Source organism: Dermochelys coriacea, chromosome 3 (genome assembly GCF_009764565.3).
Source record: "Dermochelys coriacea isolate rDerCor1 chromosome 3, rDerCor1.pri.v4, whole genome shotgun sequence".
In the NCBI taxonomy this organism is placed as follows: domain Eukaryota; kingdom Metazoa; phylum Chordata; order Testudines; family Dermochelyidae; genus Dermochelys; species Dermochelys coriacea.
The window spans coordinates 37,118,546-37,138,022 of NC_050070.1; the positions used below are offsets into that span (position 1 = coordinate 37,118,546).

The window sequence follows — 19,477 nt, forward strand, 5'->3', positions numbered from 1 at the left end:
GAAACAGTCTTCCTAGTGGAGCAGTGGGGGGAAGAAAACCTGACTTGCTTCTAGACAGCTTGATAAATTTATGGAGGGGATAGTGTGATGAGACTGCCTCTAATGGCATGTAGCCAGCCTGCGACTTCTAGCAGCAAATATCTCCAACAGCTGGTGATGGGACACTAGATGGGAATGGCTCTGAGTTACTACAGAGGATTCTTTCCCAGGTGTCTGGCTGGTGGATCTTGCTCACATACTTAGGGTCTAACTAATCGCCATATTTGGGTTGTGGGGGTTTCGCCTTCCTCAGCAGCATGAGGCATGGGTCACTTGTAGTTTTAAACTAGTGTAAATGGTGGATTCTCTGTATCTTGAAATCTTTAAACTCTGATTTGAGGACTTCAGTAACTCAGCCAGAAGTTAGGGGGTCTATTCCAGGAATGGATGGGTGAGGTTGTGTGGTCTGCAATGTACAGGAGGTCAAACTAGATGATCATGATGGTCTCTTTTGACCTTAGAGTTTTCAAGTCTATGAGCCAGTGTACAAGTCATCCTGACACAAGTTCCCTCCCACCTGGGAGTTGTGGCCTCAGGCCCCAGGACAAGAATCAACTGTTGCCGCTGAGCCTCAGACTATCTGCATTTGTTTCTCCAAAGCCACTTCCTTCACCACTTCCTGGGATAATGTGTGGCAAACTAAAAAGTTTAACTCAGTCCCTTACATTCTGTTCTCTTGGGATCTGTCCATGACTTGCTCCCTAGGCAAGCTAAACTACTTCTCAAGGCACAGGCTCACCAGTCAAATACACAATAAAAGTCCAAAGAAAACAAAATTTTTCCCCTCAACTAATTTCTGAGGTCACAGTTTCTCCACAGCAGGTCTTTGTCAATGTCCTACAAACTTCCCTGCCCTCTATCTTAAGCCCAGCCATACTCTTTACAGGAAAAACCAGTCCCTACTTCTTCCTACTCTTTCCATGTTACAAGGAACCAGAGCTGCTTTAGCTCCCTTTCAGATTCCTCACCTCACTGAAAATCGAACCCTTCAACCTGCCATCGACGTGGGATAAAGGCTTAAACTGAGGGCTAAAAGAGAGAGAGAGGTTCAAGATAATTAAAATGGTATAGAACCCTAAAGTTTTTTGCTGCCATCCTCCATTCCCTCTGTTGTGCCAGCGATGCATTTCTCACAAACTTGTCTGTGCAAAATTCTCCATGCCACTCTTTATTCGTATCATAGCTTTGATCCAAAGAGGCATTAAACTGTTATTTCAGTTCTTCCACAAGGTCAGGCCCCACTGTGCTAGACACTGTACAAATGCATTGTGCCAGATATAACAGACACATACAATATCTTTCAGATTATTGTATCAATTTTATAAATGTTATCTGTGAGCCAGGGCTTGTAGTCTAGCTGTACGGGCATAGGCAGCGAGTTATATGGGCCCTTGGTGCCTGTGCTCCACCAATATTCAGGAACATGGACCCGGCTCCACCAATGTTTGGCTTATATTTTCAGAGCAGTCCTGTCCATGGGACAGACCAGGGCAACCGCCCCAGGCGCCACGCTTTGCAGGGCTCCGCGCTTCAGGGGACGCAGGGTTCCAGGGCAGCCTGGAGGGTTAGCGGGGGGCCTGGCACTAGCAGCAGTGAGCAACCCAGCCCCAGCCTGCTCCGCTCCACCCCGCCCCACCTCTTCCCGCCCTTGTCTGCCCCCACCCTGCCCCCACTCCACCCCTTCCCCAAACCCCCACCCTGCCTCTTTCTGGCTTCCACCCACTCCCCACAAGCAACGCCGGGAGACGGCAGGGCAGAGAGGGCTGGGACCAGGTTGCTTGCTGCTGCCAGTGCCAGGCCCCCTGCTAACCCCTCCAGGCTGCCCAGGATCCCACGTTCCCCTGAAGCACAGGGCCCCCCAAAGCACGAGGCTCGGGATGGTGCCTATGTGCATGGGGGAAGGTTACTAAATTCACTCCGGGAACTAAAATCAGTGGGAGGTGATTACTGAAAATCCTGGGACAGGTAAACAACTCCGGAGAAGTACCATGCCCTGGGAGGAACGGTATAAACTCGTTCAAACTGGATTCAAGAGGCCCAGAAGACAAAAAAAGGGCTTTGCCATAAAGAGTCAGCATAAACTGATTCAGGGGCCTTCATTTTGATCCAAAAACTGACATGAGATTGTAACCAGGAGGGCAAAATCCTGCTGGAAGGGTTTGAAGGACTAGAACCTATCTTTCCATGTGAAATATGGGTGACACCTAGTATGCCTGTAGATTGCATCTTGTTTTATAATTTGTATCCTTTATAATTCTTTTATCCTAAAACAAACATACTGTGCTCCATGAAGGCTGACTGGTCACCCTGTCATTGTCCCTCGGAACAAACAGACTGCAGGTTCTGGACTAAAGTCAAACCTACTGTGATGACAGTGAATTGTAGGGGGGGACTGCAAGCCTAAATCCCCTATTTAGAGGGTGAGGGAGAGCAGTGATTGCTGGAGTCCTGAGATCTAAAGGTATGCCCTGGAGGAGACCACAAGGGAGACAGGGGTACTGTTAACCTGGAACTGTGACACACGTAATAAGAGACAGTCCCTGTCCTGAAAATTTTTCTTCTAAATAAAACAAATACAAGGAGAGAGCAAGGGAAATAAAGTGATATGTCCAAGGTCACGCAGCAAGTCAGTGGCAGAGTTGGGAACAGAACCTAGGTTTCCTGCCTCCCAACCTAGAGCCCTATCCACTAGATCACACTGATAATAATAGCCATAGTTTATTATTATATATTATTTCAATAATAGAACTGGAAAAATCAATTTTGAAAATATTGATGGAAAATGGGGTTGAAAATTTTAAATTTTTTTGTAAAAAATTTGTCCCTCTTTTTATCAGTTCTGCTTATTAATCATAATAATAATTAATAATAATTCAAAGCCTTGTAGATGTGATAATTCAGAACATTCAGAGTAGTATATTTTAATGAGTGAACATCAGTGTTGGAAAGTCACTGGTTTTAAGGTCAGTAGGAACAAATACAATCATTTAGTTTGACCTTCTGCAGGACACAGGCCATACAACTTCACCTTATGATTCCTGGATCAAGCTTAATAACTTGTGGTTGAATTGGAGCATATCTTGTAGGAAGAAATCAAGTCTTTATTTAAAAACTCCAAGTGTTGGAGGAGCTACCATAGTTCTTGGAAATTGGTTCCATATTGCACATAACTAGGTTATTTAGGAGAAAAAATAACTGCTGTACTGGTTCTGACTCTGCATTTAAGCTTGACATGTGAACAATTAAAAAACAGTAGAAATAGTCCACTCTAGCCTTGGGAACAAAGTGCAAATTTCAAGGTATGCAGAAGCATATATGTAGCATGTGGAATCTAGAGTTCAAATGTGTTATTAAATCTTGAATATGTTTGTGCTGAAAGAATGTAGAATTGATTTTGGAAACATTTCAGAATGTCCTCTGCTTTTAAAGACTGATAGAAATGGGAACATAGGACTCCAGCTTGTAATGACATTAGATATATTTTTCCTCCTGCTGATTCTATACACGTGCCATGTTAAGGACAGGATTTTTAAGAATGCGAACAGTTTTGTGCCCACAGTTAATTGCTGAGTGTGAGCACAATCTGGCCCAACATCCTTTTCATTTGCCAGGATAGAACAATTAGACATATTCTTTTGTATGGTGTGATTAGAGGATGATCATAATATGAGAGACAGTTCAACATTTGGGGAATGTAAGCACACTTTTAAATGTTCCACACTTAGGAACACTTTTTCAAAAATACATGGTGAAATCTTGGTCCCTCTAAATTCAGTGGCAAAACTGCTATTGACTTGAGTTGGGCCAGGATTTCACCTACAATTTTTTAAAATCTGAGATAATCAGATGTCTAAATACTAGTGGATTATGGGGTATTTTGGCCAACAATTAAATCTGAGTTTCCATATTTCTTTGATTACATCTGCAAATGGTGGAAACTGCTGATCGACTGAAAGTTGATCAGTAAGGGATATTGTATCTTGGCTGAATGGATTTCTGGGGTGCCCAATATAATACAGTACCTCTGCATTACTATGGGTATTAATCAAAGACTATATAAGCTTAACTGGATAAATGATTTGTCCTACATTTCAGAGATGCTGAATTGAAATTCTGTTGGGATTGTAGTTGTATATAGAAAAATTGCCTCATACTTTTAATTCTCTCGGTTTTAAATGGATTGCTGCACGTAATTGTCTTAATCAAAATTTTCCTCATTTCAAGAAAATACTTAAATAATTATTTGTATGTATTTCATCTATTAGTATATAGAACATGTGCCCCCAAAATAGTGTCTAGGACTCTGTACATAGAATGAGATAGTGGAGGAGCAAACCCTGAAATAGTGTTAAATTGCATTTTACATGCAGGTCTCATGTGGGTAGGGAATGCACTTTTCTAAAGTCCAAATAAAAATCTGATCCAAAGTAATTCACATGTTTTAGAAAAAGAACAATTCAAATATAGGAATAGGTTATATCTAAAAACAAGCATACTAGTAATTCAGAAGAGCTCATTATTAAAGACACAATTAGAGCTAGCCAGTTCCCTCAGTCCTTGAAATTCAGAGTTCCTGTGTTTGGGTTTTTGAGTTTAAAGGTCTAGGGCAGATAGTGTTTTGTTTAAATGGAGCATTTAAGCAGTAACCCTTTTTATAAGGTAGGTTTTTTTGGGTACCACATCTCTAAAAGGCTGCATTGTTCTTTACCTAGTTTAGATTTTGTACATAAAATGCTTTTTCTTGGATTTATATATAATCTGCACATTCAAAAAGAGGTGGGGGCAGAAAAATAAAACCAAAAAATAATTTATGACGCTCCTCCCTCTCTTTTAGAACCAGGTACCCTATCATTTTGGTGCAGAGTGGAGATAAACTTCCTCTCAGATGTTATTGTCATGACAGTTTTAGTTGACAAATTTATTGTCAATGACCTATTACAATTTAATAGGCTCTTTATTTTCTTATCATTCACAGTCTATCAGGATGCCCCAGAGCCACTTCCGCCATGAAGAAAGCAAAGCTGTCTGGAGAACAGATGCTAACAATAAAGCAACGGGCCAGTAATGGTAAAATTTTAATCATTCTCTTTTAAATATTACCTTTTTCCAAGATAAAAGACACATTGCTATGTGGGCCTTTTTATAAGTCTTTCTTAGTGTATACCATGAAGGAGATCATTTTAGAAAGCAATGCAACTGACTTCCATGCTATTGAAGCCCGAGCCAGAAATACAGGAGGTCAGATTCTGGCCTGAGTTACAGAAGAGAAAATCTGAAAAACTCGATTGACTTTATTAAGGAGATTTTGGATTTACACAGGGGTAGCTTTATAAATATTTTCTAATATAATAAAATGCTATGTTTTTTCTGACTCAAGTCTGCTGCTCCAAGGTGGCCAGTGGGTTTCACATTGCACAACTGCTCAGAAGAAGAGGGGACGTGATTTTCAGAGGTGCTGAGCACTCACAGCCCCCACTGGTTTCAACTGGAGTTGTAGGTACTCAGCACTTCTGAAAGTCAGATCCAGAGGGCCTTGTGTTAATCATCTTCAGGAAATCCTCTGGCCAATCTGGAGGTCCACATTCCAGGTTGGGAACCTCTTGACCAATGGAAAACTGTACAAAACTACTTTTTATCTTCCTGCATTGTTGCTCCAGGACAAATACTGGCAAAGCAATATCATAAAGCTGCATTACATCCAAATCCCAGCCATGCTGGAGTTGCATGAAAAGCACTTTCAGCAGTTCATAAACATCCAAGGGAAAGTACTTTTTAAACTTTAGAGAGACAAGGTGGATACAGTAATATCTTTTATTGGACCAACTTTTATTGGTGAGATAGTTTGAAAGCTTGTATCTCTCACCAACAGAAGTCTCTCTAATATCTTGTCTCTCAAATATCCTGGGACCAATACAGTTCCAACACTTCTTAAAGTTTGGAATTGTATTTAATGAGAGGTGCTTATTTTCTTGAACCATTAATCTCATCCCTTACACATGGGATAAACTGCCATCCAAAATCCATAAAGCTGCCACCTTATCCACCTTCAAGTCCCTTCTCAAAATTTACCACTTCCTTAATACTTATGGAATTTTGCCATCTGTTAACAGCTAGCCAGGTGACAATTTGTGTTTACTACTGCAGACTGGGTAAGAATTGCACACAGCCAATGATTTTGTTATCCTGTTGCCCCTAATCCCAGTCCAATTGTTTGTCTCATACATCTAGTGTGTTTTGCCATTTAGACTGTGATCTCATTAGGTCAGGGACTGTCATTTGTTATATGTTTATACAGCTCCCAGGCCCAGATCCTCAATGGTATTTAGGCACCTAACTCCTATTGATTTTAGTGGGAGTTAGGTGCTTAAATACCTTTAAGGATCTAGGCTCTAGTGCAATGGAGCCCTGACTTGGTTGGCCTCTAAGCACTACCATAGTATAAAGGAGCCTATAATAAATAATAATCCCTACACAGGACCTCTTCAATTACAAAGCAGTTAAAATACCGCAAATTGGAACTATGAAATTAAGAAGCAGCTTTGATTGTCTCCAAAAGGAATCCCATGCACTCCTCATTAGCTGGAAGAATAAAGGCGATGACACTTCTAAAGTATGAAGGGGAGGTCTATAGTCAGGAAAAAATGGGAGATTCATCAGAGTTCTTCTAGAACTTGGGAGAAGGGGGAAGGAGCCTTTAAAAAATTCCAGAATTAATTTGTTGTTACACATGTAATGAATATAGAGTTATCACATTAATAGTCAACTATATTGGTGTCTGCAAGACACACTAAAATATGTGTAATCTATTGGTGGCAAAATATCATTAATCTAACATACCAAGAGAAAACCCATCCATCAGAAAGACTGTAATTAAGTATGTACAAGGGCATGAGATTGGTTTAAAAATCATGAGATTTAAAAAATCACTTATTTTCTTTTTAGTGTCTTCTGGATTTTGAGCCTCTAGGGAGAACTGTCTACCTGCAGTTTGTATATGATGAGGTTCAAAAATCAACCTTTAACACACAAGCAAAAAATGTGCCCCTCCCTGCTGGCTGCCTGGAGGGAGACTCCACTCTGCCTCCTGACGGCAAGGACATCTTTCATAAGGGTCACTTTCATTGATTATGGACAGCCATCTTTGCTGAGGGCAACTTAAACTTCCTTCACAACAACCTGCCTCAGAATGGTCAAGCCATGGTTTGTCAGAGAGTAGTTCCCCCGTAGCAAACTGAGTGAGCTTTGTCAGATCCAAGGGCTGGCTCAGTAATCGAGCTTGTCAGAGGAGTTTGCCTGACAGTTTCTTAATTTCCCTCACCCTATCTCATACATATCCCTACCCCAAAAACTACAGGATCATGGGGATGCTAGTGGGCAGCTTCCCTAGATAGCTGGAGCACTGTTACTGAGCCAGCCCCTGGGCCTGACAAACTTCCCATGCTTCACCACAGGTGGGATCTTCGAGGTGACAAGCCACAGGAAGGTCATTAGCCTGGGGGAGCTCTTGAGTAAAAAAGAGAAGAGGGAATAGTGAGAATTTATGTGTGAGTGCAACATCTTTAACATACAAAACCCTAAGAAATCAACACACAAAAGCCTGTGTTGCTTGCATATATCACATACCTGACAAAAACTCCCAAAACAAGGAAATAAAAAGTTAAGCTATCTAATAATGCATACTCTCTACTCCTCCATTCACAGGCATGCGCCTTATCACTGTCACAACTACCACAGACTCAGTTCTCCTGCACCATCTTTACCAAACAACCCTTTCCCATACACCAAACTACTTCACCTAGCATCTGCAACCAGTAGTGTTGTGATGGGGGAGTTTTGTGAAGGGGATGTGCAGAAGGGAAGGTTGATGAGTAAACTAGTGTGTCAGGCATGGGAGGACAGTTGGAGAAGGTTGTACAGAACAATGTGTATACGGTAGCAACAATATTTAAAAATCTGGCCCTTTTTGTCCCTGTGTGGAGATACCGCTTGGAGAGATTAGAGAAATATAACTTTACAGTGTGTCCAGTAAAGACATTTGTAAAAGGAAGATTCCTGAATTAAAAAGATCTCCACCCCAGCAACTGGAAAAACAAAGAGAAATGTGATGATCAATGTTATATGTATAACATGTAGCCATTTAGTCTAAATGCACTTCTCTTCAAGAAAGCTACAGACTATGCAAACTATAATTCTGCTGATGATCATGCAATACAGAAATTCCTTGGTCAACAGGGATTGACATCCATATAGTTGTGACACTTAGGACCAGATCCTCGGTGTACATTAGCATAGCACCACTGAAGCCAGTGGAGCTATATGACTTTACACCAGCTGAGGATCTGGCTTTACAGCCTGTGATCACATAGCAAACACGTAAATATAGAATTAAATAGGACTCAAAAGGGATCTCCTTTGGGAAAATTGAGTCACCAAAGAAGATACAAGACCAATAATAATTAATACCAAGACTTAAACATACAAACCAGAGCAATAATTCAGTCTTGGGCTTTCTAGTATCTACTGTCACAGACAGAAACAGCATGAATTACAAAGACCTATAACCCACATCTACCGATGGATGTAGTTCATTACAGACTTTAATAAAGCATTTCAGTGTTGTGAACAGGAAGGAAGCTAAACCAACGTCCATCAGTGATGTATCCAGTCCTACTCCTGGTGAAATCAGTGAGAGTTTTGCTATTAATTTCAATAGGCAAGGAATGGGCTGTAGAGGTAACATTTTCAAAAGCAACTAAAAAGCTACTCAAAGCCTTAGTTCAATCCAAAGCGAAGAGGTAAACTAAGCGAGGAAACACCTATTTTGCCAGTGGGGCCCCATCCCTGGACAGAAAAGATGAACACTTATGTTAGAAATATTATTGGAGAGAAGCAGACTCTGCTTTCAGAAATCAACAAACGTGAACTTATGTACTTTGGTCACATCAGGCACAGATATGGGAATATCCTTGAGAAAGTTATCATGGAAGGAATGGTGGTGGGTCATCATACAAGGGGATGATCAGCGAGGAGATGGATAGATGGTATGTGGCAGATCACTGAGAGATCAGTTGATGAGTGTGTGAAGTTGGCAATGGATCAAGAAGACTTCCAAAAATTCTGCTATGATGTGACCAGCATGTAGACATGAAAAAATGGACTTTACTTCCTTACTGAATATGCCTACTGGATCAGGCCCCAAAGGCAAGATAGGCAGGAGAATGCCTATTTTGTTAATCCCACTGGGGTTAGGTGTGAGTTAGGTATGTCAGGATTTAGGCAACAGAGTGCATGTCCAGTTGCTGAAATTTAGGTGCCTTGGTGACTTTTATGGTGGAAACATAGCCACTGAGGGAATTTAGGTACCTTCAATGTTAGGCAGCAGCTGATAAGAGGTTTTGGAATGCCACTGGTGCGTAAATATTGGACTTAAGCAGTTAGGCACTCTGTGCATAATGAGACATAGAGGCACTTATTGGGTATTCTAAAGTGCCTAACTCCCATTGAAATTATTGTGATTTAGGCATCTAGGTGCTTTTGAAAATCCCAGCAGGCACCTATCTGTATCTTTTAAATACCTTATAAATCTGGCTCCTAAATGCTTAAGTAACTTTTGAAAATGGGACTTAGACTCCTGAGTCACCTGAACACTTCTAAAAATGTTACCCTAGGTCATTCGGTAATGAACTATGGAGGTAGCAGAGGCTGCAGGGGGTCCAGATTGACAGTGGTATTTTACAGTTCTTCTGTGTTGTGAAATGTTTCCCCTGATTATAGGAGCAAGTGATTTTGGGATAATTGTGACTTGAAACTATTGCCTTCTTAAGATATTTTTTTCTTTCCTTAAAAGGACAAGAGACGTTGCCAGTATTTTTTTAAAAGGTTAAGTGTGACAATGCAGCATAATTCATTAGTAGAGGTACATTTCTAATAATGCAAAGATATAATCAGTATATTTAAGGGGTGGTGTTATGTTTTTATCTCTTCCTAAGCTGTTTCTACCATTCTCATTGGAAATCACTGCAGTTCTTAAAAGAGACATGATTGGAAATATATGGGTTTAACTTTGAATGGGAAGTCTGATGAGATTTAGTGTTTCTGAACTTTTTACTTTAATAAGTTTAATTTCAAATATGAAATGACTCAGTTGCAGAACACAGATTTATAGCTTAATTATTTTAATATCTCCTTTATTTTTATATTGCATAGGTATAGAAAATGATGAAGAAATTAAACAGCTAGATGAAGAAATCAAGGAACTAAATGAATCCAATTCCCAGATGGAAGCTGATATGATTAAACTCAGAACTCAGGTAACAGTTTTATGAAGCCTTAAATTTAGCTACTTTTTATACATGATTGATCAAAAGAAATATAGGAGAAAAACTGTCTTTGGAAAAATTGTTTTCTTTCACATTTTTGCTCACATTTCATATGTTCTTAATTTACATTTATAAGCTTAGAAAACAGTATCTGTGGTGCTATTAAGTAGTTATTTCCCAGCACAGCGGCCACCACTTTTAAAAACTGAAAATCATGGCTAAATAGCCACCTTTGCATTTCCTCATATCTGTTAAACTCTCAGACAGCTAAATCATGGCATTAGTAGATGGAGAACACAGCAGTGGCCAGGGCATTCTGCTTGCAGAGCGAGTACACACAGAAGCAGCAACTGCTACACCTGTAATATTGTATAGCGAGTACTCCCCATGGCAACAGCACCAAACCACTGACAGGTTGGAAAGGACACAGTCCATAGCCCAGCTTCATCCTATTTGGGGTCCACAGGAATTGGTCAGAAAATGGAGAATTATACTGTGAACATTTTCATTTCTCTTTTTCATGAAAATCTCTTTTGTTGAGGTTTTTGATCACTTCTGTAGCTGGATAGAAAATGGGGTAGGGATTCATTTGCTTTCCACTGAAATTAAATTTTCCAGCTAGCTCTCATATCTAGTGCAGTTCATGATGCTTTGTCTCCCCACAGTTTGATATCAGTAAGGTGTACTAGGTACAGTCTACATTAAGACTTATAGGGTTTTTTGCAAGTGCCTTCCATCTGGGCAGTCCAGTATTCGTTAGGCCAGATCTCATCCTGTAACCTGCCACAAGTGTTTGGATTTCTGGATGAATACCTAATACATTATGGCCATATAGAAAAATTAAATAAAAACTGAAAAACCCTCAGTATTCAAATACTCATACTGCTACTCACATGCATAAAGTTTTTCTTGTATGAAAGAACGTGTAGGATCAGGGCTTTTAGGTGGACACTTGTATTAACTCAATGAACACATGATCCCTACACTAATTTTAGCTTTCACTTCTCAAACTGGTTCCTACTGCATTTAGACCACTGCATATTCTTAGGAAATGTTCAAGGGATCAATTGCACATTTTGATGTGACACAGACTTGGATAAGAGGGTAAAAGTGTTGATTACAAATATTTACTCTCACTAAAACTATTGACATCTAATGGAGAATCCCAACAAAATCAGACTTCACAATAATTTAGGGGGCACACTCTCAACCTGTTGTGTTCTCCAAAGGAAAATGAGATTCCATTTCAAAAGGACTGAACTGGTGGGGCAAGTTATCAGATACCTTAAGGTCTTTATCAACTCATTAAAATCATTAAGACTATCACAGTCAATATGTACTGTATTGGACAATAAAATGTTAACATTAACCTTAACAAAATATATGCTATTATAAAAATACATTGTGTTATGTAGATTTCAAACAAAATTCATGATATAAATTGGGAAATATGTAAAAGAAAAATTAAAATATTGAGAGCAGTTTCTGTTCTGTAATTTTACTTAATTTATACACTGAAAATGAAAAGTCACTTGATATGAGCCATAACTAATGGTACCAATTACATTTCAAATATCTTATGAAGGTAACAGGGTGCTAAATCCTGAGAGGTGCTGATTACCTGGAACTTCACGAAAATCAATGCAGTTTCAGGTACTTGGTATCTCTCAGTGTTTGGCCCAAGAGGAAAAATCTATCAGATAACAGTTCTCAACCACCTAAAGGACCAATCCTATGAGAGACTGTGCAATCTCAACTCCCATTGAAGTCAATAGGAGTTGATGGTACTCAGCACCTCCCAGGATTGGGCCCTAATTATATTTGATGTCAGAGATCAATACTCCACTCCAGTTATTACTTTTGATATAAAAAATGTAAAGATGAATTTTAAACATAATGACTTGGAATATGACTAAGAAGAATTAAGAAAAAAAAAAGTTACACATATGTAGTAGGACTGGCTCTTTCGTACTGGATTCCAAATAGAACATGTGTTTAGGGCATGTGCCTGACCTGCTCTCTGAAATACACAAATTGAAAACATAGCAATAAAACAGGAATATCTTTCCATTCTCTATGTTAAAATAAAATCTGTTTGTGCCTACTGCAGCATGCTGGAGAAATAGTTTGAGAATCATTCATCCCGAAGAAATGTTCCCCTGTAATATTGACAATGTATGTCTCAGCTTGGATTATCTGCTGCATAAATATCAGTAGTCAAAGTTAAACCTACTTGACAGCTAGTCTTATGTGTGCACCAAGCTCTTAAGAAAATATTTGCTTTTATCAATTAATGATACAGACCAAATTATCAAAAATCCACAATCCACAATGATAGACTTGAGACATCTAACTATCTGATTGTGCCATCAAACTGGCTAAAACATACTGGCCTAGACTCATCTGATGTTCTTCTCCCCGTCTGACCTCTATACTGTTTGTGCTGACAAATGAAAGTTCACATCAAAATTCTATGTTTTTTTCCTATAATTTATTATACCGGCAGTTCATTGTGGATGTCAAATTGAACAAGTGACTGTCACTTTGAGAATTTGGCCCTATATGCTCTTTTCTGCTTCTTTGGCTTCATTTTCTACCCTCTTGCCAATGTACATCTCACCCTACACACACACATTTTACACTTGGTAATAGATGAGTTGCCCTATGTCATGGAAATTAAATAGCCATGTACGCTGGTCACACTTTAAAAGTTTCTTCATTTTAGAAAGATTCTACAGGTTTGAACAGTATACTTAAAATGGGAAACACTGTTGGAAATGCTAATATCTCTCCAAATGGAATACATTTTGTAAGTGTAATATCAGTCACACATCCAGTAAATTACTTATATAGACCACTTCATGATTATGCAGCACACAGTTTCTTTTCCTAAATTTCAGCCTATTTGAGACAGTAATCAAATGTTGTAAGTTCTGTCTTTAAGTCCTTTACATCTTAGAGAATATTTATAAAAGCCAAACAACAACAAATATATTGCTAATAAAATACAGCAAACTTAATTTTGTTTGTCATTAAACACAAACATTGAAAGCTGTTAGTAACATAATGCAAAACATAAAAATATAGAAAAGAATAGTACTAAGACACTCTTACCAGATTATTTTGTTGTAACTATTGTGCAACAATGTGTAATTCTTTAGCTTTCATTGGCAGTTCTGTGAGAATATTCATTGGGCAGTATAAATTGAATGCAAATATAGGTCCAAAGAGCTAAATGGTGACAGCAAAGAATTGTGCACACTTAGTTAATATGGCATATGCTATAAAAATATGATAAATGTATCATCTACTCACATTGGCCCGGATCCTGCAACCTCATGGATACAGGTGGATTATCATACCTGTATTGTGCCGCCATTGATGTCAGCTAGGGTCCAGATACACAGAAGAGTCTGCCCACATGAATCAGCTTGCAAGACCGAGGCCCTTATAAGTGCCTTTAAATACAAAAGGATATTTATTTTAAAAATAGTACATCGGTACAAAGCCAGTACAATCAAATGTAAGGTAAATCAGTACTTCCACCATAAAAAAAAAGACAAGCCGTTAAAATAAAGTCATATAATTTGCAGTTGTACATAGCAGAAAAACCTCTTCAAATTATAAAAGATTATAAAGAAATGAACCTTTTTATTTAAACAAAAAGGGCCTTTTTTGTTCTGATTTTCCTGTTATCACTCACTTCAAGAACGCATGCTTTATAACGGCTTGCCTTATATTACATTGTACACAAATTTGTCCATTTTAGATTACCACAATGGAGAGCAACTTGAAGACGATAGAAGAGGAGAACAAAGTAATTGAACAGCAAAATGAGTCTCTTCTTCATGAACTGGCCAATTTAAGCCAGTCTTTAATTCATAGTCTAGCTAATATCCAGCTGCCACATATGGTAAGTGATTGAGAGCACAAGTTAAGGAATTTGGCGATCTTCAGTTCACCTCATACAGTAGATGTTGTTTTTATGTTTATGGTTCCTCAACCAGTTGGATATTTGTGGTAACAACACTGAAACCATAAAGATAAATTTAACTGCTAACAAAGGCACAGTGAGCCTGTTCCAATGTATCCTGTAAAATTAAGATCTAAATAGGCATTTTAAATATTATAAAAAATGGTGGCAATATGATATGATAGTATGTTATGCTTAAATGAATATACAATCAAGAAAATAAAAGTTGTATATGAACTACTATTTAATATCTCGTAGGAACCAATCAATGAACAAAATTTTGATGCTTACGTGACCACTTTGACGGACATGTATACAAATCAAGATCGTTATCAGAGTCCAGAAAATAAAGCCCTACTGGAAAATATAAAGCAGGCTGTGAGAGGAATTCAGGTCTGAACAGCTGCTATAGTGGTGAAAGTCTTGCTTAAAAAAAGGATGCCTCTTGTTTTTTGCTGCTGTAATTTACCAGAAAGTGTTATATATTTATTTCTGTTTGAAACAGTGTTATGCTTACAAGACTTCATAATGATTTTATGTCTTGCTTTAAAGATAGTAACTGCAGAATAGTTTTTTGAATACATTCACATTTTGTACGTTTTCATATAAGCTGACATAGTGTGATATGCCATGTAATGTTTATAGCTGCTAATGTATGCACATTTTTGGGGTATATATATTTCTGAAGAGGTAAGCTGATCAAAATAAATAGAGTGTAAATTCTTTTTAATGCTTTAGCGATTAAATGTTTTAGTATTTTGAACTGAAATGGACAAAAAAAAACAGCTTTGAATGACAATGTTGCGGTCTGCAGCCACTTTTTAAACACTATCATTTTGCCTCATGTTGGAGGATTTTATGGAATTTAAGAAATACATTTTGTGTGCATATTGTTTCATAGCAAGAATTGGTTGCAAAAATGCTTTATTTTTGAACAATGCTTGAAAATATTATGTGACTTTTGTTTTCAGAGGATGGTGTCTGGTGGGGGCAATAAAATGAGGTTTTTTGAAATCCAAGAAAATGGCATGGATTAGATGTAAGATACAAAATGGGTAATTTATTGTAAGACAACATCAAGCCATGGAAACTTGACAGAAGATTCAAAGCAGCTTAAACAGCACTTTTTAATTAACTTCTAAGCATTACATGGTATGAATATGGGAACTTCCATTATGAAAGGAACTATATCAGAGGTGGACAACCTGAAGATTTCAGCTTTTATTTTCAAATAAACTTTGGAGCCAACATTCTCTTATCTCTCCTGGACTACTTAATGCCCCTCTGAACTATGTCTTATAGCAATGTAGTTCATCTTTCAGAAATTCTGTATTTTCAATTTAAGAAGAAAGACAATATTTTAAAACTAATATTGCCTTTTTACATCTTTAATTTTGGGATAAAGACAAATGATTTGTGTCTACTGTAGTTACTGAACTGGATTCATTGCTAGCTTTAGTAGGAATGCAGCTCAGTAAAGATTTTTTTCTTTTTGCTTTGCCAAGCATTTGATCCCATTTTTCATATTTTAATATTTATGTTATGCATTTTGTTGGAGAACAATCATTACTGCAGCATTCATGTATGCTTTATATTTGTTCTACTATTATCTATTGCAAAAATGAATGCAATCAAATTTTAATGTAACTAAATATACTTCAGCACTTTTTTTGCTTTAAACTGGATCATTTTAAGATAAAACTTATTTGTACCTTCAAGATTTGATTGTTTTCTTCAAAATGACTGCACTATATGTATGCATAAGACCACTTTTTATTACAACATTTTTTCCTTTTTAAGTAGTAATTTTGATGTGTTGTGTTTTACAGATGTTGAATTTATTTAAAATTGATAGCATATCTTTTCCTTCCATGTCTTGATGTTATGCAGAAAGTACAAAAGTACTTTAAAATTTTGTTATGAAAAAGATGGGTTTTGTAAAAAATAAAATATTTTTAGCAGAACAGGACTTACAGGGTCATTGTCCCCACAATGTGCCAGTTGACTATTTGCACTTACCTTGCCCTATATATCCATACGGAGGTGTGCAATTTCTTGTGTCATTAGCCTTGTGACACTAAACCTGAACAAATTATAGTGGAAGCCATTATGGCCAATCCAGTAATATTGCTAAGGGAGACTACAGGGATCTCACAACAAATATTCTGATACAATATTCAACCTCGGTATATATATATATGTATAAATATATGTATATCCCAGCGGCACTTTATACTATTCACTGTACAAAAGCTTACAGTTTTCCATGAGGACTTTAATAACTAGCTGGGAAAAGATTATGTAATTACTTTGGGGGCTCTGCAGTCTTATCTGTACAGTGCCCTTTTTCTGTTGTGCTATTAGTTGTAGCTGCCATGCTCAGAATTGCCTTTTTGAGAGCTGAAGCAAGGTGCTTGTTGTTCACCTTCTGCCATATATATTGTACTTTTGCCCTAGCCTCCTTTTAGGGCTTTCATTGTTCATAACGGCATATGCATTTTTCCACTGCATTGTGTCTGCAGCTTCTTTGCCAATATAGTAATGCTTTCAGTAGAGTAATAGATAGTATCAGTTTTGGATTCTTATTGTTATCACCTATGTACAATGGAAAGGGATTTTAAGCACAAATCTGCTGCTCATCTAATGTTGGTACATAATATCAAATCAGAAGTTATCTGTGACTATTATATAGGGATCACAAAAGTGTCACATATTAGAATGCTGACCTTTCATATGAAATTATTGTGAGTCAGAGTTTATTTATTATAACTTATTGTTCATATTCATTTCTAAGTTAATTTAAGTAATCATTTATTAAGACAGAATTTTGTATAAACTATTTATTGTGCTCTCTGTGGAACTGAAGTTTGATTTATTTTTGTACTACACGGCATGGATTTGTTGACATTTTAATTTTGCTATAAATGTGTGGAATCACAAGTTGCTGTGATACTTCATTTTTAAATTGTGAACTTTGTACAAATTTTGTCATGCTGGATGTTAACACATCTTACTCTAAATAAATAAAAAAAATGTGTTGCCACACTTGTAGCACAGTGGTTCTATGATCAATGACAACATTTTCACTTTACCCAATGTGCTAGCAGCTATGGTGAATAAATAATCAGCTACTATTTTTTAGTGATGAACTTTGGCCCTTTATTCCTTGAATTCTCCATGCAGGATTTTCAGCTGCTCCTTTTAATTAATCTTGCAGTTATTCAGTTTCATCCATAACAGGTGTGTGAAAACAACCGAAGGACACTGTTCCATTAGTTAGCTCCACAGTCATTTCAAAATTTCCTGCTGGTAACAACATGGAAGAAAATTAGTGCTATTTCTCAGTATGGGTAATTCAACTGCAGTATTGTCCTCGATACATTTAAAATTAAATGTGTTGCTGATTAAGGTTGATAAACTCAGAAGTGATATTTAACTGAAAACTATGTATCAACCTAAGATGTAATAATTTTCAAGCTCATTTGATCTGCAGGCGGGCCCCAAATTGTTTTTAGAATCAGTCAACCCAGCAGGGAAACTACACTTCTAGTCATCACAGTCTGCAAAAGAAACAATGAGTTATGGTAGTTGCTGTTGTATACAATATCAAACACCATCCTGCACCAGCCACCAACATAAGCAAGGTCATTCCTGCAAAGGAGTTAACAATCAGTTTACATCTTATTAGCACTGTTGAACCACCTCATTAAAACATATTTTACTAGAAATAAACATAACTAATTACACAGGGTATTAGCAATATTGATGTGTAGGCAGAATGCTTACTTCACCATATGCGTGGGTTCCTGCACTGGGTTTGATTTATATCCTACAATTCTTAGTAGCATCATCAATTAACTCTGTGTTATATTATCCTTCTATGCCATTCTTCTTAATTACATTCTTTAGAGATCATCCTAACTGACCAAGACAGGAGCATAGCACATACCCTAGATTCTCCCTTTTTCCCCAGGAAATGCTGGTTGACTGCTGAAAAAAAAAGAAGACAAAGAAGGCTCAGGACACTCTACACATTGGAAAGTAAAAATGAGAATGTATAAATAAAAATGAGAACTCGGGTAAAGCAAACCCTATAATCAATCAAGATTAACATAGCGACAAAAACAAAAAGAAAAATCATTTTGTATATGGGCTAGAGAGAAATAGGCAACATTTAAATGAAGTTGATCTTAATTTTTTAGGGTCACATGCAAAAGTTTATTCCTATCAAGTATCTCTGGTGTACCCAGGATTCATTCTGGTTTTTGCTGGGCGCATAATGAATGGCCTGTGACTATTATAATTATATAATATTACAGACAGCATCTCAGAGGGGCTTCCACAACAGGACTTGATCCTGTTTTCTAAATGTGAAAAATGAAACAAACAAACCAGAATCTCAAAAATTAAAGAAAAAGGATGAGAAACAGCAATAGACCGTCCAGGTGACCAAAAGAGAAAAAGTTTCTGAGCTTAGATGTGTTACATATAATGGCCTCAGTAGTCTCAAGCTAATAGTAAACCAATACACTATCCTCTAAACAACTCTTTGAGAGAATATTGTTCTGTCACATATCTGCCATGAACTTGGATACTTTATGAGCGTCAGAATAATGCTAAAGAAAGTGAAACAAGCAAAAGGAACCCCAAGGCCTCAGAATAAAGAAAGTGAAAAGAACCCTGAGCAGGATGTGAAATGCATTGTGTATTTTTGTGCTTGCATATACCTTGCAATAATTTCAAATATATATAATCAACAGTTGATTTTATAATGCATAGGAGGCCTATAACCTTTGTTCTGATATAAAATGGCTTGCTGAATGTTAAAATTATATATAATAAACAATATATAGATGTCATTAATCAAGAGTTGTTTCATTGTATATTTTTGTCCAACATTATTAGCTAAGCTGTTAACTTTATAGTTAACTTTACAATTAACCTCAAAGTCTCAAAAATAATTAAATGCCAACCCATATAAACCTAGCCCAAAATTAATTTAAAGTTCTGCTTTCCCAACTTGGAACTAGGTAGGGCTTGTGTAACTATGAAAAGCTATAAAAGAGAGATCTTTTAAAAATATTAATGGCACTTTAAATATGTCATAGAAACACACACAGCACCCCCTTCATCAAAAGACAAAGAA

The 19,477-nt window shown here is 37.4% G+C and overlaps 1 protein-coding gene across 20 annotated transcripts in view; it reads left to right on the forward strand.

Moving 5' to 3' along the window:
• Positions 1 to 17,398, forward strand: part of MYT1L (myelin transcription factor 1 like) — a 394,424-nt gene extending 377,026 nt beyond the window's left edge. For 19 of the 20 annotated variants that reach the window (XM_043510300.1, XM_043510302.1, XM_043510301.1 and 16 more), the window contains 4 exons: positions 5,015 to 5,106; positions 10,246 to 10,349; positions 14,128 to 14,271; positions 14,590 to 17,376. In XM_043510300.1, coding sequence (XP_043366235.1) covers positions 5,015 to 5,106; positions 10,246 to 10,349; positions 14,128 to 14,271; positions 14,590 to 14,730 — 481 coding nt within the window. In that variant the 3' untranslated portion in view covers positions 14,731 to 17,376. Of the gene's footprint in view, positions 1 to 5,014; positions 5,107 to 10,245; positions 10,350 to 14,127; positions 14,272 to 14,589 lie in introns of all 20 variants that reach the window. The other variant, XM_038397032.2, reaches the window with a different exon arrangement.
• The last annotated feature ends 2,079 nt before the right edge of the window (positions 17,399 to 19,477 follow it).